This window comes from Pipra filicauda, unplaced genomic scaffold (genome assembly GCF_003945595.2).
Source record: "Pipra filicauda isolate LSUMZ 115617 unplaced genomic scaffold, ASM394559v2 scaffold205_size1947385_pilon, whole genome shotgun sequence".
Classification (NCBI taxonomy): domain Eukaryota; kingdom Metazoa; phylum Chordata; class Aves; order Passeriformes; family Pipridae; genus Pipra; species Pipra filicauda.
The window spans coordinates 786369-806922 of NW_024104316.1; the positions used below are offsets into that span (position 1 = coordinate 786369).

The 20554-nt window shown below is 51.0% G+C and overlaps 1 protein-coding gene across 1 annotated transcript; it reads right to left on the minus strand.

Moving 5' to 3' along the window:
- Position 1: 1 nt before the first annotated feature.
- On the minus strand, positions 2 to 20103 carry HYDIN (HYDIN axonemal central pair apparatus protein). The gene is made up of 6 exons (XM_039380869.1): positions 20019 to 20103; positions 15765 to 16000; positions 11520 to 11766; positions 10037 to 10344; positions 3587 to 3720; positions 2 to 316 (listed from the first exon to the last, which is right to left on the minus strand). The coding sequence occupies exons 3-6, from the start codon at positions 11580 to 11582 to the stop codon at positions 204 to 206; spliced, it is 618 nt and encodes a 205-aa protein (XP_039236803.1). The 5' UTR covers positions 11583 to 11766; positions 15765 to 16000; positions 20019 to 20103; the 3' UTR covers positions 2 to 203.
- Between the last annotated feature and the right edge of the window lie 451 nt (positions 20104 to 20554).

Below are 20554 nucleotides of genomic sequence, written 5' to 3' on the forward strand. Positions count from 1 at the left end.
TTAAGTCAGTTTGACTCCTTACAAAGTTGGTTACAAAGCCCTCAACATTCCCTTCACTGTTACTTTCTCAAAACCCATTTACAACAGTTCTACTGGTTAAAGAACTCACCCAATCCTACTCTTCGTGACTGAGGGACACAAGGAGACATCCTGATTATTTCCCCCGTCCATGGCAGGCAGATAGGAGCTCGCTCTGGCCACACTCAGGGCTGGTAGAGGATGTCACAGCCCTTCACCCCCTTCTGGGGGCAGCTTCTCGCCCGTGGCACCTGGAGGCCTCTCTCCTCCTTCGAATTTAGGTGGTGAAGATGTGAACCTGGAAAATAATGTAACTGATCAGGGACCTGCAGTGGGAGGGAGGGACACCTGCACGAGCTGCTCCTTGTCAGGACGCAGCCCCTGGGTGGGTGCTGGGGTGGTGAGCTCAGAAGCAGTCGGATCCAGCTGCTCCAAAACCAGGTTGGAGCAGGTCCATGCTCAGAGCAGCCCCGGGATGATGCTGGGGTAGCAGCAGTGCAGGCAGCTGCAACTGCTTGCAGAGGACAGAGATGAACAGCTTGTGGGGAGGCAAAAAGCACAGCAGAAAGGAAAAGACAGAGAAACCGTGCAAAAAGGTGAGACTGAGACATGAAGGGGCAGATCCAGCCAGCAATGAGCCAGCACAGCCCCCACAGCAACCCCCTGGAAGTGCCGATCCTTCCTCACCCCCCTGAGGGCCAGTGCCAGAAACTCTGCAGCTCTCCCAGGTTTCTCTGGAATGTTTCTCTGACAGTGTCAGGGAGGTTAACATTTTCCAACGCTCCCAGGTGACTCAGGTCACGCTCCCTGTTTTAAATCACAGCAGGTGCTCAGGGTAACTCTGCTTCTCTTTCTAAAGCCATATGAGGGACACACTCGAGCTGTGCCTGCCTGTCAGTGTGCTGAGCTGCAAGTATTCCCTGCTCAGTCAAACATAACCTGGATACTCTATTCCCAGCTGGGCATTCAGTCCCTTTCATGACTTGCTCCCCAAAGAATAACTGTCTTTAGCTTTGTAGCTTATTATCTAAGGATGAGTTTCGTTTCTGGATGAGAGACTCTGCTCATAATAACCCCCAAGAGATCCCAAGAGACCCAAAATTATCTATTCCACCACCTTCGGTTTTAGTGAGTGATTTGAGGCAACTTCCTGGGACCATGGTGCCCAGAGAACAACATTTTTCACTCTTAAAGTAGAAGCCCTCTGGGAGCCAAGACTGGGAGATGTGATGAACAAGCCCTGCTGCTGAGCAGCACAGAGACCACAAGGGACTTGTTCCAGTGGGGAAAAGTCAAAATGAATAACAGCAAGTGTCACAAGAAGGGGGGCAAGGAATCCAAGGTGCCCACTGAAAGCTGATCTCTGGGAAGGAAATAGTTCTGGCACTGAAGTTGGTGTCCCAAAAAAGGAGAAGGGGGAGGTAACAAGATGTTCAGCATCAGTCCAGGTGCTGCATAGTTCTTTCTCTGTTGAGCACTGGGACTTCCTAAGCATCCTTCAGCACTTCCAGGCCAAGGCTGGAAGGCAGAGGAAGGCAAGTGGCAGAGAGCAGCTCCTCTGCCTGCAGAGAGGACCCATCCCAAAGCAGAGGGGCCAAAGGGTTGTGGAAGTGCTTCCACCAGCACTGTGGAGCTGAGACTAGGAGCCTCCTGAGAGAAGCAGGTCAGTCTGGAGCTGGAGGGACTGACAACAAGGTGTCAGTCCCTCTGGGTCCTTCTCACCCAACCCAGCCACTCCTCATGAGTCAAAATGCATCCAGGAATTAACACAGGGATTTAATGGGAGCATGGGCAGATTGACACCAGGGAGAGAGAGGAGTCTTTCCTGCAAGGGCCAGGACAACCTTGTGCCACCTACTGCTCCCAGCATCAGAGATGTTACAAAAAAAAAAAAAAGTCCCAGCCTGTGTGTTGGTTTCTGAGCCTGCTCGGGACACAGCTTCACACCACTTCCCACACCCGCCTCCCAGAGTAGAGGAGCGAGGAATCACACTGCTTCTGCAAAGCACATGTGGAGATGCACGTGGGATGGCACTACCCTGCCAGCTCAGGCCGTGTGAGAGCCTCCAGTCACCCCAAAGCAGCAATGGCAGTGCCCGAGGTCCCTGCAGCCCCTGCCAGCACCACGGACGTGTGCCAGAAGCCACCACCCCTCTGCGTTAAATGTAAGAGTTTTGTAGAATATCCTGAGTTGAAAAGGATCCACAAGGATCATTGAAGCCAACTTCTGGACACTCAGCAGTGCTGAAGGCACTAGAACACGGCACCCACATGTGCAGCATCCTTGGCCAGGCCCCAGGGACCAGGCACAGGGACACCCATTAGATGCCACGAGGCATCTACATGGGTTTACAGAACCCTCTGATGCCTTTGAATTTCTCCTCCAGGCAATCAGATGCAGATTGAAAGGGCACTTTGGAGCAAGCCATGGACAGCTCGAGGGTGTTTGCAAGATCTGCTTTTTGGGTGCACTGAGAGTCCTCAGCTCCTGCTGAAACACAAAGGCCTCAAAGCGTGTCATCACTGTAGCAAGAAGAGCCAGAGGAGGGTCTGAGGCCCATCAGGCTCCATCCAACATGGCTCATGCCTCTCCCAGAGTATTTCTACATGATGTAGCTCATCCAGTTTTGCAAGGTGCAGGCCCTAAAGCTCCTCAGCCACTTTGGTCCAACCTAAGCTGGACCAGGACCAGCCACAATCAGCACTGCAGGAAGGCACAGCAGGTCCTTGTGCAGATCATTCTTCAGTAGCTGTACTTCCCTCTCTGGTCGAGTTGTGGCCCTGGAATCAGTCTCCACTGACTTTGCTGGAGTTACTCTGGCTTGCACTGATTTTACAGATGATAGAACATTACCCATTAAGTCTTCCCCTTCCTTATGCTTTGCACAGCAGCCAGGGGATTTAAAAGCATCGAGTGAGCTCCTGATTCTCTGTCAGACAGAAAAATGCTTCTCCATCAGACTCCAGCCAAAGGTCCCTCTGAACAGATCAGTATCTCTAACAGTAAATCCAATTTGTAGTCTTTGTTCAAAATTAAACAAGCCCAACAGCTGTAATTTGGAGGTGCTACTTAAAGCAATCAGCACCAACAACAATCTTACCAGCTACTTCAAAAATCAGCTCTGCAAGCAGAAGACTATCGACTCCCATAATGAAGAGCAAAGGAGGAGAGATGTGTTCCAGCCATCTGTGTGGCCAGGATCTGGACATTCACCATTTTAAGATGTTTTCATGGGGACAAGTGCTAAGAACTTGTGAATACAAAGAGCATGGCTGCAAGGGTGAACAGCACATCTGGTTGAGCATAAACAGCTGAGAGCAGCAGGCTGCTCCTGCTTGCATCAGACAGGAAAGCAGGAGGCTTCTAGCCATGGGAAGAGAGAGATTCTCAATCTGTCCTCAGGGCAAAGGCTGCAGGAGATGGCTCAAAAACTGAGCCCTGAGGACAGGCTCATAGCAAGGCTGGCGGCCTCTCTGCCCGCTGGCATCGCTGTCCCTCCACGGGGCCAAGAGCAGAGCGTGGAAAAGGAGGGAGGCGAAACGATGGAGCATGTCCTGAAATCCTCACCTGAAAGGAAACATCCCTGCTCGTCTCGACCACTTCTGCTGAACCCCAGAAGGTGTCTCCACCGGCCCGTGCTGACGTGCCACATCCCGGGCAGGCAGCGAAGCCACAGCCCGGCGCACCCCTCGGAGGGGATTCTGCAGCGGGTCACCACGGGAAGGGAAGGAGAAGGTAAAGCAGAAACACAGATAATGAACACAAAATGAAAAACAAACAAACAAAAAAGCTCCAGCTTAATATACTTCCTAGGATCGAATCCCAAAATTAATCAGACAGATGCTGAAGCTCCACCCTGCTGAGCGTCCGTCCGTCCCCTGCTCAGAAGGAGCAGGGATCCTCAGCCTGGCAGAAATCAGATTATGGCTGTGGGGGGCTTTTACCCACTGTAAAAGCCAAACTAACATCACTGCTGTGTTACTGTTAAAGGTTACTCACATAGTACAACGTAATTCCCCCCTGCTTTACCCAGAGCAAGGCAGGCGTAATCCTGGGACGTGCTCACAGTCAGACCCCACAGAGCTCCTGGAGACGGAAAGAGGGGTGACCAGACAGGATTGGCTGGGTCCAGGCGACACCAGGGACTGCTGGGGACAAGAGCAGGTGATGGAGGCCAGGAGACAGGAGGGAGGTGACAGTTACCACCGAGGAGGGAACACACACAGCAAGCTCACAGCTGGAAAGGTTTCCTGCGGAGGAGAAAGCTGACTCTCCTGAGAGCAGAGCCACTGGAAAGGCAGCTCTAATTGGGTCAGGCGATCTCAAAATGCAAGGCATGGCAGCTGGGCCCTGAAGGACCCCTGGGGTCCCTCACCCCCTGGGAATTCTGGCTTCCCTCTGCTACATGAAGCACACAGTGGGGAATAAATCAACCTTTCCTCACAGCATCCCACACTACTAACTGTGGGGTGGGCATCTCTTTGGGCTTCCCTGCTTTTTGCCAAGCCCAATTCAATCTTCCTGGGAGCTGAAGTCCTCTCCAAGCTGCTGTGCTGTACACAGCTAAAGGTTTCCCCTCTCTCTGCCCCTGGCTGCCTCCCTGTCCCAGCCAAGAGATACAGATGGATGGTGACACATCCCTGACATCCCAAAGTCTTCACCTTAACCCAACTGCTACTTCTTCTCTGAGTTGGCAAAGACAATCCATGGCAACCTCTCAGAGTTCAAGGAGTGTCTGGATGATGCTCTTAGTGATATGATGTAGCTTTAGGTTGGGCTCCCCATCCCCTCTGCACTAGGAAGCCCCTTAGGCTAGAAGGAATCAGCACAAAAAATCCTGTGCAGACTTACAGCCGAAAACATAAGAAGATTTGGCACCTGGATTCAAATTTAGCAAGAGGGGCTTGAGCCCCTTCTCCTAAGAGTTTAAAGATTTGTCACCTACCCTGTGAAGACAGGTGTGAAGGAGCAAGATTCAGGATGGGAGCGGTTCCAGGTGTGGAGAAAGACAGGCAGCAATTGACAGGACTTTGTTATATGGACTTTACTGCTATTATGTGGTTTCAAATATGTGTATTGCATTGTATCCACAGTGCACAGTGCACAGCCTGGTCTTGCCACGAGTTTTGCCTGCTCCTGCTTCCCCGCTCCCCTCTCTGATAGGCTGAAGAAGCTGCAGAGAGGAGACAGTTCCCATTCGCCCTTTCCTTCCCCAGTTCCTCCCACGTTCCTCCCCCTTTGCCTGTGTCCCTACCCCGATTTGTTCCCCCCTTTGTCTGTCTCATGCTCCACCCCATGTTCTAGCCCTTTCCCCGCCAGAACTCATAACAGCCCGGGCACATCTCAATAAAAGTATTGCATTTGCACCTCTACCTTGACTCCGGACCCATCCATGCTGTGTCACGGCCCCATCCCCCTTGGACCCTGGCAGACAGGGATGCACCAGGAAAGAGCACAGCCATAGTAGAAATGGCACTCTTGGGCAGGGCAATGCCAGGGGTTTCAGATGGATTTTCCCTTGGGAAAGCTGTTTGATGCACAACTTGCAGGAAGCAGCAATAGAATGAAGGGTGAGAAACAGATGGAGAAATTAAAGAGAAATGAGGTCTGGAAAATTATGTCACCTTGCTCATCTCTGCCACGTGGAGTGAGGGCTGTTCCCACCAACAAACCAAAAGGAAACATCAACCTTTTGTCTCACAAACAGTAAAGCTTTGCAGAGACAGGCCTTGAACCTCCTGTGCCTCCTGCCCAGAGGGAATTCAAGCATGAGCCACCCAGAACGGGATGGACAGGGAGAGGGACACCCCTCACAGTGCCAGCTCCCACTGGGAGCCTTGGCTAATGAAGACGTGCAGAAAGCAAAGGCAGAAGCTGGCTGTGCCCCAGGTTTGCAGCTGAGCAGTGCTGGCAGAACTAAAAGAAGTCACCTTCCAGCCAGCATTTGCTGGCTGGCTCTAAAAGCAGAAGGCAACCCCCACCCAATCCCCCACAGCCTGCTCGGGGCATGGGTGACACGTGGACATCTCCCAGGGTTGGTCCTGAGGGCACAGAACAAAGCCAGGGAGGTGGGCAGCCACCTGACAGCACCTTGGGATGTGCAGTGCTTTTCCCTCAGGCAAGGCTTTCTTTCTCCTTCACCTCCCCTGCCCCCAGCCTGCCCCTCCAACACCCTGGGGCTGCTCCCCAGTCCACCGAGGGGAATGACAGCCCTCAGGGTCTGTCACCCTCGTGCAAAGGAGGAGGCTGAGGCTCCCCAAGCCCAGGTGTAACAGTTAAAGCGACTCCCATGCAGCTGTTCTGAACTCCAACCTCCATTCCAGTGTCCCAAGTCAGTGTCCTCCAGGTGTCTCCCAGTGGGCAGAAGAACCTGCCTCAAACGTGCCACGGTGCTCCCATGAGCTCCACCAGAAGGTGCCATGCCCAGGCTGGGGCAGGCTGGCTGACTTGACAGCTGGGAACAGAGCAGCACTGTGCTGGAAGAGGCACAGAGGTGGAAGGTGCATGATGACACCATGCTGAAGGTAGAGGAGAAAGAAGCTCACATACACATTGCAAATAGGAAATCATCACCACCCCTACCTTTGTCCTGGCAAAGCATCACCGTCCCACACCTCAGACTTGCTAACAACATACACTGACAAACCCCTCCTTGGCAAGCATCTTGCTTACTTTTCATTCTGTCTGAATGGAACAAGTAGCAAATTTCCAGGTCTTCCTTGCTTCAGCTCCGCAGTGTCTCTGCCCAGGAATACAGAGACTCTGCTGTCTGCAGCAGTGTGTGGCCATCCCAGAAGTGATCCCTGCCCAGCACTTGCTCCAAGAGCCCCTTCTCTGTTACACCCAGCAAACCACTGCTCTGCTGCTGCCAAACTTCATGCAGCAACTTTCCACCACAACTCAGCCCTTTTCTAAGTTACCCACAGGATTTAAACAAGGAAATAGCACCTGTGGGGTTACCAAAGGCCAAAATCTACTGCCCCATGGAGCTGAAAGCACCAGGGGGTAAGAAAGGCGTGTGCATGACTGTCACTCATCTGAGTGTCCCCAGCCCCAGGGGCATGTGCACATTTCTGATGGATGCTCCCACTGTTCCTGCCTCTCCCCACTGGTGGCTGACAGAGCACTGCTGTCACATTTCTGCCTTGCACTCTTTTTCACTGCCTGCATTTTCCATTTCTTCCTTGTTATAAGAACAGCAAAGCAAAAACCCATCCACTCTAACACAGAATTGGGGTTTCTTTGGTCAGCACCAAGGCTGGGATCTGGCAGTGTCCCTGCCAGGGGACATGGAAGGAGAGAGGGCAGAGGCAGGAGATATTACTGATGCTACAGGAAGACCCACTCGGGAGGAGAAAGGTTCCTGGCTCATTCAAAACAAACTGGCCGAGAAAACCCTGGATGGAATGGAAAGAGTCACGTTCTACAACTTTAGCTCAACAAACCCTTTCCCCGAAGAACCTACCGGCAATTCATTACGCTGGATTTGTAGCCAAGAAGTTCCCACTCTCCAGAGACGTCAGATCAATACAGGGAGGGGGTTTGAGATGTGCCATGATGGTCCAGAGCTCCCTGCTGATCCACCCTGGCACACGGACCACTGGGGGCCTGTCAGCTCTGTCCCAGGGAGGGAACATGTCTCACAGGAAGGGACCAAAGAGGTGATGCAGGAACAGCAATGTTCAGTGCAAACAACAAGGCTTAATAAAGGATGAAAACTCCAGAGAACAGCTACATTTGGGGATGAGCCTCTGGCAGCCTCTGAGAAAACCCTTGTAGTGTACTTTTGATTGAACGTCTTCCTTCTGAGGGGAAACCCAAAGAAAGCTGAGGAGCTGGTCACTACCCTTAGAAAGGGGACAAATCAGTCTTTCAAGAAGAAACCTTGAAGGTAACAAATAGGATGAAATGTTTGAATTGGACTCCACATGTAGTATCTCCAGCGGGGCGATTCTGGAGGTCTCTTCCAACACTGCAGAAAACCTCTTGGTGCAAAGGCTTGACTCAACTTTGAGCTATCAAAGGTCCAAGGGGTGAGGGGAGCCTGTTCTCAGTCTGCCTCTAACCCTGTAGGTGTAGACAAGGAGTAACCATGAGAGACTCCTGGCTCAGCAGTCAGAGAAGGGACATGGGTTGGCACAAGTTGGGCACATCCGACCCCTGAGCCACAGCTGGACCATGCTGCTTATACCATTGCTCTGCTCAAAGCAGCAGCACTGACTAGAGAGTGAGAGGAAAAAATGGGTTGAACAATTAGAAGAAAAAAAAAAAAAGGATCTAAGCACACAGTCTTGTCCAGGCAGCAAAACAACATTTTTCTCTCCTGTCCAAAACAAATGGCTGCTGGGAGTCTCTGCTGTTCGGCTCCAGCAAGGTCGGATGTGTATGGGTGGTTAAATTCTACTGATCTCACCTTCCTGAGACTTGATGTTTGATTCCCTCGATGTCAGACCGAGTTAGTTTGATCTGAACATTTAGAACACCAACAGTGCTTAATGTGGACTAGAAATAATATCTGACATGCTGCCCTTCTGCCAGGCTCTTAATGAGCAATTTGAGGTGTTAATAGCTTGGAGACCATCTTCACTTCCAGCTCTGCCACAGAGAATCGCATGGTGGCTGCTGAGGGACCCGGAGAGAATACATTACTGCTTAATTAACATGCAGAGCAGAACAGGGCTAAAGAGCCAGCAAAGGGGCCATGCCAAACCCTTTGGAGCAGAGGCTGCTCTCCTGCCAGATGCTTGGGACCCTCAGCTGCCACCAACTCGAGCAGAGTTGGGTGACTCAGCATCAGCTGGAAGAGCAAGTGCCTAAAGGCTCAGGTCCAGCAAAGCCAATTTAGTGGGAGATGGGGCGATTAAAAGCTGGAAACTGATTCAGCATTCCCATTTCGAAAAACCTAAATTGGTTCTAAAAAAATAGGAGTAAAGAGAAACAGGCAAGCAGCCAACAAGTGGCCTCAGAGGAAATTAATTCCTCATGGGCTTCGCTGGAATGTGCTTGTTTCTCTGTTATTATAAAATATATGCATTGTTCTAGCATCAAAATTAGATTTCCCCTTTAGCTTGTAATTAAACCCTAATCTAATTTGCCAGAAGATGACAGGGGCCTCGAAGCAGAGCTTACAGCCCTGCCCCTCTTTCTTTCTCCACCTCCCACCATCTGCTTTTGCAGATTTTCTTCTGTGTTCCTGGGTCTGCTTGTGATGGTGCTGTGCACCAAGAAGGGCCACACGAAAAACCTGTCGGGACTTGGTAAGACCCAGCTGGGAATGGGCTGCCTCAGTGCCCAGGGCTTCTTCCCCAAGCCCTCCTCAGAACCACAGCTAGTTCCAACTCCCAAGAGGTCATCTCCTCTGAGCCAGGTCCCAGTTCCCCAAACAAAACTGTTTCTGGATGAGCTCTGTTCTTTGCAACTGCAGCACTTCAATGCCCAGTGGTTAACTGGGCTCAGTTTCCTGGGGCGTTATGGAAGAACCGTTTGCTTCTCTAATAAAAACTGCCCAGACCAGACTTCTGCACTCTGCACAGGTCAGAGCAGGAGGAACTGCCAGAAATGTGTTTACAGATGTGCCCCAGCACTACTGCAGGATTGCACTTGGGCTTGGAAAGCACAGCCCAGCCTTGTATGGCCCTGCTTCCCAGGGATGTTCAGACAAGTGCTCCCACCGACAGCTACAGCCACCCCCAGAGCCCCAGCAGAACCTGCTGATCACTGTCAAACACCAAAGAGCTGGTCTGTGAAGGGGAGGTGTGGTTTAACAGCTGAAAACTCCCTTCACCAAGGTGGTCTTTGCCTCAGGCCACAGAGGTCTGAGAAAGCAGCTTTCATTTCCAGGGAAAACCAGTGTGGGGGCTACATCAGCATGAAACTGGTGGAGAACACCTATTCCCTGAGCATCCAGCCTGACCACGGCTGGTTGTTGTTATTTCAGATCCCAGGCAAACAGCCTCGGTCCTTGCAAAGCACAAACAGGACCCCAGGAAGAAGAGCTCCAAGCAAAGGAGCACCTACCTTATGGTGTTCACCTGGCTGTCTGTCTGGAAGGACCAGTGGTAGTGGACAGGGATTGGGCTGCAATTGGTCATTGCCACACAATCCACTTGTTCAGTGCCATTTATGAGGTAGTCAAAGTCCAGGGCCTTGGTCTGGATATGGAGGTTTGGGAAGTAGACTTCTCCCCGAATGGTGATCTGCTCCTCATGGGGATGCTCCATGAACTCCATGTTCAGTGTCTTCTCTGCTACCCAGCTATACAAATCCTTTTCATAAGCTGGGTTAAATTGGATGTGACGTTCCTCCCCTTTGTCTAGTTTTATGGGCTGCAAGGAGATGAAGAGACTGTGAAGCTCTTCAGACCCAAGGAAGGTGGAAACCCACTTCCAGGGTCTTGGCTCTGACTGCAGGAGCCAGGCAACCACGCTGAGCTCACAGATGCCCTTTTGGATTTCCAGGCAAGACATCCTCACCAGTTCCCTGGTCACTCTGTTTCCTTTCTAGAACCTTCTTCCCTTTTCAGCAAAACCTTGGGCTCAGAACTGAACAGGGACAGTCCCACTTCTGGTGATTAATCGAGTCTTTCTCAAGCTACCACTGAGGCAACCCATTAAAACCTTTCAGAACACCAGTCTCAGCAGGACTTTCATGCAGATACATTTCACATTCACTTCCACATCTGTGCCCAGTGGTCCTGGGACCAGGGAATGCACACCAGGGTTAGCTGGCAGCTTCTCTGCAGAGTTGTATTTCTCCTGGAAAGAAAGGTCCAGGGAGGAGAACACCCCAAGGCCCTGCTAAAATCTGCCCCTCTGAGCTGCTTTCCAAGGGTGCTGCAAGACCTGGCTGCCCTTGGGACACCAGGGCTGGCTGAGAGACTGGGGAGCAGTTATGGAAATATTGACAAAAGTCAAGCTGTCAATTATAATGATCTCTGGGAACAGTTTCCCACGTGGATGGACATCACACTGATCATTAGAGCTGACAGAGTGTTGGTTTTCCTCCTCCAGGACTCAGGGTTAGACCAGCCCTCTGCTCACGTTTGTCTGCAGAGGACAAGTGATGCTGCTCCCAGACACTCCCTCCCTTCACAGGGCTTTTGTTTTACTCCCTGCTTTCCCCAGATAAAGCACTTGGCACTTGTTTCATTTGCTTTCTGCCTGGGCTCTCAGTCCAAGTGTAACTTTTTTTCTCTGCCCTTTCTTTCTGCCTCAGCACATGACACTGGTAACCTCCTGTTTGCCCTGAAGGACCAATATTTCCTTCAGCCTGTATTTTGGGATCAGCACTGGGTTTTGGTAGCTATGGAAACACAAAAAAGCCTTAGCAACTGATGGTGGTCAGCAAGGAAAGCAACTGGTGCTGCCATGGAAACTTGTGGCCTTAAAACGGTTTCTTGAAGGCACTTGCTCCTTCTCCCAGGCAAATGTCAAGGGGCTGCAGGAGAAGCCCCAGTGGAGGGGATCTGATGGGAAAGGCTCAGCCCTTGGTGGGACCTCACCTGGGGGGTGCTGGAGAAGCCTTCCAGCACCATGTCCTTGGTCTGGCCCGGCACCAGCTCCATCTGCGGCGGCTGCAGCTTGAACACGGGGCTGGCAGGTTTGGGGACCTGGGAAGTGCTTTTGCCCTTGGTGGTACCAAGGCCACGACGCTGCTGAACGATGCTGAACCCTTCTGTGGTCCAGAACAGTTGGTGGGTGTGTCGTCCTTAGTTTGTTATTTTGAACTGGTAACAGCAGGGAGTGAGGCTGGAAGAGAAGCAGAGGTGGCATCAGCAGCACCCTGATGGAACTCCCTGACTGCACACTCAGCTATAAAACCTCTACCAAAAAGGCCACTCATCCTCTGGGGATGCTACTGGGGATCTGCAGGGTACAGAGACTCATCTGGTGATCTGGGCACCACTTGCCTTCCTGCTGGGGCTCCTGCCCTGGCACCCATGCTATCCCCCTCAACCCCCCAGCTCTTAGAGAGCATCCGACCCTCATCGCTCCCAACAGATCATCTTTTGCCTGAACAGTGTAGCTGAGTCTGTTGTTTTAGGAAGAGAAATGCACTGTGGGAACATGGGATCAACAGAAGTTTCCCCAGTATGAAGATGGCAGCAAGACCAGGTCTAGCTACTGAGGGAGTGGAGTGACAAGAAGAGATGACTGGCTAGACAGAAAACAAAATGAATGTTCAGTGGAAATTAATTCCCTCATGTAAAGAAACACTAACTGCAGGCTAGTCTGGAGCCATTATTTTATTCTCAATAAATCTGAGCATGGCCAGGAAACAAATTGTTCCTGGAAAAGTTATTGGTTTTTTTGAAAGGCACGGGTTACGTGGCTGGCAAGGTGCAGGTCTGCTGCCAGCAGCTCCACACAAACACAGGAGGGATGGCATGGGGGAAACTCGCTCTGAAACAGACTCTTAACAAATGACGTGTGCAAGCTTAGTGTGAAACGGTTTATGCTGGGGACAGCAACAGATGAAAGCCTGGAGAAGCTCTGGGTAGATTGCAGAATTTGTGGCTCTGGGAACACCCAACTCATTGGAGCTGTTCCCTGGGTCCCATCTCAGCTCACTGGGTGGTAGCTCTGAGCTGACAGCACCAGCAACAACCCCAAACCAGGCCTGCAGGCACAGATGGGAAGGGGGCAGAGGATGATAACACCAGTCACACCTCTGTTTTGTAGCCAGTTTGTGGCTGCACAGAGCACAGGACATGTGGGCTAGCACCCATCTCCCTGCAATGCCCCTGCTTGTGTGGATGGCTGGTGGGTGCATATTTAACCCCTCGAAATCTATCCTAAATGCCTAAGGTGGGATTAACCTGCTCTTTCTACCCCAAAATTTGGGTATTGGGAGCACTGTGGACCCTCTTTGCAGCCAGGGAAAAGAACAGGCACGTTGAGGAGACTATTCTTCCTGTCCCAAGAGCTCTCCAGCACAAGGCAAACAGCACTTTGAAAAGGCTTCTTTTTCTCCTGTTTACAAGAATGTTTCAGACAAAGCCATTAGGATGAGTGAAGCCCCTCCTGCAAGCTCAGCTCTATGAATTCACACTCCCAGTGTATCCCACCCAACCTCCCTCACTAGACTTTTCCTGTCCTTTTTGGAGCTGGTCCTGCAGCCACCTTTGCTGGTCTGTGCCTCAGGTTTCTGCTGTGGAGGAGAGAAGGGAGCAGGCAGAACAAACGAGGGAAGAGCCACTGTGTCTAATAAAGCCCAGCCCCGCAGGGGAGCTGGGGAAGAACAATTGGAGGGGTATCACAGGGCAGAGAAATTCTGCTGCTCCTCCTGGATTCCCGGGCAGAGGGGAAATAAAACCACACCATTCATTTAGTTGAGGAGCTGCCAGGAAGCCACTGCCAAGGTTTCGCGCTGTTGTGAGATGATGCTCCATAGGGAACGGAAAAGCAAGCAACGTTATTGCAGAGAGAAATATGTTTATACTGGTAATGTAGCGTTTTCCAGCCAGAGGCTGCCGGGACCTGCTGTTTTCCTCCGAATCGTTACTTGATAAAGTGAGGAAATAAAAGTATCAGAACTAAAGACAATTCAGCGACAATTTAGCTACTGGCTTCCACTTTGGTGGCTTTTGAGGGTATCTAAAAACTCTCAACTGGCCATCACATGTTTCTAAAGGAATCAGAGCTGGGACCTTGTGCACTGAAAAAGACCTAGCCTGAAGGACTACAGCAAAACTGCTCCTTGCTGAGCCCATGGGAGAAGCGGGAGCTGAGAGAGATCCTACCTGAAGTGGGGGCTAAAGTTGAGCTCCCGAGAGAAGGGTTTGTCAGTGACAATTGTGGTGCCAACGCCCACAGCCTGCACAGGGATGATGTTCACTTCACTGTTCTCAATGAACAGCTTCACCTTGTCCTCAAATTTCCCCGTGTCATCGAGGTTTGCTGTGACAGTCAGAGACACCTCGCTCTCGGGGGGGATCACTCCCTTACTGGGTTCAATCCTCCAGCGTGAGCACGTGCCAGCCTGTAAGACAAACCAAGCACGATCTTGGGATGGAAACCATGGACCCTGGTCTGCTGTGGGGTGCAGGAAATGGAAGGACTAAAGAGAGGAGGGTAAAAACCATAAAGGTTTAATTTACTTAAATCTAAGTGTCTGGCAACAGCAACTCTCCAAGAGCTTATACAACCTGTATTTTACCCTCCTTTAACAGATTCACTTCATTAACCCAGTTTTGCTCAACCCAAGGGATGTTCCTCCTCAGGAGAAGGTTATTCCCCCTCCAGTCTCCCTTTGGAGTCCATGCCAAGGGAAGCTACTTTCCTGGCTTCCTGACAACAGAGCTGGGTTGGCACAGAGGCTCAAGGCCAGAGGAAGCCAGGACTGCTCCAATCCCACCACAGCAGCTGGAGGATATTGCTGAGAGCCCAAAGGATAACTCTGCAAAACCAGCTGAACAAACCCCCAACACTAGTCTTCTTTCCCAGGAGGCTCTCAGTGCTTCTGAACAGCCCCTGAAGGACTGAAGCCCTTTTTTCCCATTGATCATCAGCTGCAGGGAGATGTCCCAGTGCCCTCTGCTTTGGAAAAGTCGGCTCTGCATGGCTACAGCAGGGCAGGAAAGCAGTAAGCAGAAAGAAAATTGCAGAGTGTGTGTGTCCTGTGGGCATGGCCCAGCCTTCCACTCTTGTCCCCTGGTTTCTCATGGACCTCCCTCTATGGATGGGGCAAGAGAGCTGGAAGCTGCCTGGGGGAGGGAGGGAAGGCCTTACACTGGGACAGCTGTGCTGACACAGCTCTGCAGGTCAGGGCCTGGTATGAGCATGAAAACCCATCACTGACAGGCCAGGACCACCCATCTGAGGTGGTTTTATCTCTGCAGAGCTGGAAGGCAGAATTTCATTGTGGAGTCAGAGAAAGATTCCCTGGTTACATTTATCCCCCAAACATCTGGAAAAGCAGCAAGAGGAAAATTCACCTCCCTCTTCCTTGATGCAGGAGATTGAGTCTGAACTCTCACACACCTGATGCTTTATCCACATGTACAAGTCCACTGTGTCAGGGCTGGGTTTAACCAGCTCCAGAAGTTCAACCCACTCATCATGGAGAACAAACCTCCTCCCAAGCCTGTTTTCAAGCCTCTCATAGATCCCCCCTCCAGCAACATCAGACTAATGCTCTACTCACCACTTTATTCAAATTAAGGGATCAATTTTTCACCTGACTACAATGACATAAATGCAGAGGAGATCTGTTGACTTGAACAAAATGAACAGCATGTGCCCAGTTCCAGAGCTGTGTCAGCTCTACAGCAGGAAGCTGAGGGCAAAGTGTGGCCCAGCAGGTGCTGGGCAGTTCATGGCTGCAGAGTGTTTTCTGTCCCCACTGGAGATCCCCACAGGGAATACAACTCATTCTGCTCCCCGGGAGAGGAGAAATGAGACAGGGAAGAAAAGCAAACTGATTTATACAATGACATCCCTCCCTCTAACAGCCACCTTCTGTCCTCATCCTTCCTCTGCTGCTTTCCATCAGAGAAATTCCTCTCAAAAACACACGAATGGCTTCTGTACTTGACCATATGGTACATGATTTCAGCTTATGATCTTGGAAACAAAACTGTGCTCCTTCAGGAACATCCCGAGCAACCCAGCTAAAAGAGGCCTCACACCAGTGCAGATCTCTTACTCACACAATACTCAAAGCTGGCAGTGCCAAAGCCCTCCCACACATCAGTGAAGCTTCAGCCCCACCTGCTGAAGTGTGTATGGCTGGACTCTTCCCATACCTGGATATCCTGGAATGCCTGGGAGCAGATGGTCCCTCTGCAGGGCGTTATGGTAAATTCCATTGGCTTCGTGAGACCCTGAGCTCCCTTTCTCCAGGATGGGTGAGTGTTGCTGGATGTCTGGTCCGAGCTGGTGAGGCTGGGCTCTCCAGAGCCGTCCCCAGGAATGTGGAGGGTGAAGGCCATGGGCATCAGGGAGGTGTTGGTCAGGCGGCAGGACAAGGTGCGAGGAAAGCCTGGAAAATGACACAATATAGGCACCAATCATCTCCTGATTCCTGGGGTGAATGTCCTGGTAGGATAAAACTGAGCTTGGAGTTTGGCTCTTTGTTATCTGAACTGCAGCTCATTGAGCAGCTCAGCCAGGAATTAATGGTCACTTAGTTCCTTTGCTGCTGCCCCCAGATTGCTGCTTGGAAATGCCCACTCTTAGCCCTGCTGAACACCACGAGTTTCTCCAATGGGGAGGAGGAGCTCTCTCCCCTGCCCCAAAGCAGCACCAGGTATTTCTCACTGATGAGCGTGCACCCAAACTGAGGATTTACTCTCAAAATTCAGGCTGTAAAATTCCCTGTTAACTCTGTCTACACTCCCACTGTTTTCAAGGTATAAAAGCAGTGAGTTGTCATTGAGGAGAAGCTACAGTAAAACAAAGGGAGGATGGAATTGGGAATGAGAACATGATACAAAGCACTCTAATGCAGTTTCTCTAGGCAGGATCCTTAAGGCACCTCCTGGTTTGGGGCAACTAGACCAAGCATGTGACAACTTCACTGGAGGCAAACCCCAGGCTTGCTTGAGATCAGGAACTACATCTCACCCTACCAAACAAACAGGGACATAACAGAAAGCCAGGGATACAGCCACACCTGGTGGGGATGTCCTGCAGAGCCAGGACACCAGCCCACAACCTGCTCTGCACTGGACATCTGTCTTGGCTGGCCAGCTCTGTGGGGAGGACACATCTCCCAGGGCCTGCTTACCAAGCGTCCTTTGAACACAGAGGGGGAGGAAAAACCAACTGCAGGCACAGCCAAGAGCTTCTCTGTGCCCATCAACAGTGACCACTGCCCAGCTCCAGCAGTGACTCCAGCAGGGAGGCAGGAGGGGCACAAAAAGGACCAACACAGATGTCACAATTCCAAATGAGACCGAGGTCACCAGATGCAGACAACAGTCAGCAGCACAGTTAAAAGAAGCAAAGATACAACAGCTGCCTTCAGCTGAAGAGGCCTTGGGAATAAAATCAGATTAAGCAGGATGAATCTCCTATTACAGAACCATATTCCTACCTGGTGCCTTTCTTGTTGTTTCATTTATTGAAAAGGAAACCAAGAAGTGGCTCAGTGGTGATGCAGGGAGGGGAGGAAGCAGCTCAGGAAAAGTAATGAGTTTTCTTAAAAAGCTCATAAACAGCATGAAAACACAGAGGCATCCTGGTTGCAGAATGATAATGGCCCTTCAATCAATCCACAATTGATTTCACATTTAAGCTGTAGATCATCTCGGTAAAAAGCCTTTTGTGAGCCTGAGATGGAGAACTGGAATCTGCATTTCAATGGCGACGATGCTCTGGATGCTCAGCCACGGCTCTGTCAGCAGAGCTGCATGTCTGGTAGGGAAGAAGAAGCCCGTGGCTCTGAAGACCTGATTGGGGATTATGAAGTGCCCTCACAGCACTAATTAACACCCCACACTAAAGGTAGGAAGGGTAAATGGTGTCCTTGCATGTGCCCAGAGCAGCTACAGGCTGGTACATGACTTAAGCTCCCTCCTCTTGCAGTCCCATCCCCTGGGCCCTCCTGGGACAAGGACTTTCACAGCTGTTCTGCTGCCAAGGACTGGGAGACTGTAGCAGAACAGACTATGAGGGACACCAGAAAATACTGACTTTCTATTCCTTTGGTCCTACTTGACCTCATGATGGGAAAATGCTGCTTAAGCCACCAGCAGCCCTGGAGTCAGCACCCTGGAGAGGCTGCTGTGAAGGAACGTGAGTGATGGATGTTCTTACGTTCAAGTGCTCCATTTTGACAACACACAGACCTCTCACACTGTGATCTAAACCCTGGGCACACTCACCAAAGGAGATGTCACCAAGGTGGAGGGCATGGACATCAAAATGCAAAGTTGGTCTGATGACACAGCCCCTGTGAGGACAAAGGCAGAGGAGGCAATGGCTGGGTTAAAGGGAATTGCAAAGGGTTTGGCTGTAGTTACAGCTCAGGTGGGTAGAAGCTGCTGTCAGAGCCACTGTGGGTTTTAAATCAACCCACCACCCTGTGCTCAGCACAGCATCCACACGGACAGGAGGCAGCCAAAGCACTGGGCAGCAGCCAACAGCTGCTGCTGGGCTTAGGGCACCCCAGCAGGCAGGACATGCCCCATGAAGGACCCTGCACACGCACCCACAGATGGCTCTGTGCCTCAGTTTCCCCATCTGTGAGGTGACAGACACAGAGGTGTCCCCACAAAAGTGGACTTACTGTAACCAGCCTTCCCAGCCACGGGGGCCCTGCTTGGCTATTTCTTAGCTGGGACTGGTGTTTCCATGGAGGATCTTTTCCCAGGAGATCTTGACCCACACAATCATTACAGGCAGGATTTTGAATCCAGGGCAGCCCCAGCCATCCACTGAGAAGAGCAGCAACAGTTCTACACAGTGCACAGATGAATCTTAGAGGAAAGGACCAGCTTGTCACCAGTGCACCAGCTGACACAGCCAAGAGCAGTAGCTTAAAAAACCAAACATGGGTGTCCTGAATCCACCACACACCCATTCTTAAATTCAGCACACAGGCTCCAAACTCTAAAAGTCACTAACATCACTGATATCAGCACTTGAAGCTGCACAAAACTCACAAATTTCTTTCATGGTTGATGCCAAGCAATGCCTACTCTGCCTTTTGGTTAAATCAAGGGCCACAGTGAACTGTGCCTTCTATTTTATTCACAGGACTGCCACTGGCTCTGCTCTACACATCTCGTCAAGCAAAACCTGCCCTTGCTCAAGGAGAAAGCTGCTTATGCAACAACATCCCGTGACCAGTTTGGGGGAGGGACAGAGTAGAATAAATTATTTGATTGTGAAATGTTCCCTCTTCATTTCCAAAAAAAAAAAAAAAAAAAAAAGGCAGTGCTTTTCCTCCAAACACAAAGCCAGCATAATTGTTTCTCTACTGAGGTCAGACCTACTTACTACTCTTCTCTTGCAAAGCAATAACCTTCTTGTTCTTTTTTATCCATTTCCCTTATCCTGTTAGTAAAATCGACTGCAGATTCCTTTCATTTCTTTACTGCCTTGATCCAATGGCTCCCAACAGCATCAGCCCAGCCACAGCCAGCTCCAGAGCTCCAGAACCCAGCATCAGCTTTCCTGCCTGCACCACATTATCCCACCAGCCCATGGTTCAGACTAGCTGGGACAAGCCCTCATGCTGCTGTGGTTCTGAAAAGGGAGCTTTGCCTCTCCCATCATCACCTTCTTTTTCCCCCTTCTCTCCTTTGCTGGGTGAGGATTACCTTTTGCAAGGGCACCAGCCCATGGGATGATGCCCAAGCCCTTGTGACAGCCAAGCTTTTGAAAGTGTCTGGAATGATGTAGTGCCTCATTTTCTAACCCTTTCAGTTGCTCTCTCTACTTTTTTGCAGACTTGACACCATTGGGGTGGAGGCAAATAGGTAGAAAATTGCTTTGCTTCCTTCCCTGAAATGCTTTGGTCTTTCTAGAGCCGGAGGTGGACCAAGGCTGAAGGGTGGTGAGGACTGGTCAGCAAGGGAAAGCACTCCCAAGCCCTTTGTGAGGGCCAGTGCTGAGCCAGGAGGCTGGACAGCTTTCCCTGACTCCCAGGAACAGGCAGGAGGTACCTGACTGAAAACTGTTTGCAATGGACTCGAGCTCAAACGCAGCCAGTTTGTTCCAGCTGCTTTTGAACAGCCTGAGCACAAAGGTGCCTTGAGTCTGGGGCTGGAACAAAAGCCTCTGAACACTCAGCTTTTTGACCCAGTGTTGCTTTCATGTGCCAAGGGGTTGTTTTGCAGGAACCCTCCCAGCTGCTCTCCAAGGGCAGTTGCAAAAAGCAGGGATGAGGGTTTCGGGAACAACAGATACACCCCTCAGAACCCATCAAAAGGATCCAGATTCTGTGAAATGCCCCAAATTTGACTAATATCACAACTGCCTGAGTTGCCAGAACTTCTGCAGGTCCACCAGGCCAGGAGCCACCAGGATCCACCCCAACCCCTGCTGCTCACCTCATATCTGTGGGCTGGCCCAACAAAAACCTTCTCAGTGTCCAGTTCCTCAGACTTGAAGTGGAGCTGGGGCCTGAGGTGCAGGAGCAGCCTGGTCTCAAGCCTGGAAAGAGATTTCTGTTTCAGCACAATAATTCTCAGTTATCCTGCATTTTCCAGGCTGCCTCAATGCTAGTCCCTGACTCTGAGCTGCATGGGACCAGGTCCTGATGCTCCAGCAGAAGATATGGGACCCTTCTCTTGCCTCAGGAGATATACCTTGGGGCTGGCTTCCAATTTCTAACCCACCCTTTGGGCTGGTTTCCAATTTAACCACCAGTTTTCACTCTGGAAAAGCAATGCCGGGTTTCAAACATGATCTCTGATTTCCTTCCCATGCACTTAGAGGAGCTGGAGGCACAAAGCTCACAAAGAGCATTTGCTGCCTGGCTTGCAGATGAATTGGGATGTAGGTGGCCCAACAGCACAGGACTTTGTTGCCAAAGTCCTCAACTTCTGCTGCTTTCTGTCACTCAGCACCTTCTACACAGAACGTC

Excerpts from the sequence above, each read along its gene's own strand:
- HYDIN (XM_039380869.1), bottom strand. The coding sequence starts at position 11,582 with ATGGAGCTGGTGCCGGGCCAGACCAAGGACATGGTGCTGGAAGGCTTC. Across the intron at positions 3,721-10,036 it reads AGCCAGGTGAACACCATAAG|AATCCCCTCCGAGGGGTGCG; the intron begins GTAGGTGCTCCT and ends GACCCGCTGCAG. Across the intron at positions 317-3,586 it reads GCAGGGATGTTTCCTTTCAG|GTTCACATCTTCACCACCTA; the intron begins GTGAGGATTTCA and ends ATTATTTTCCAG.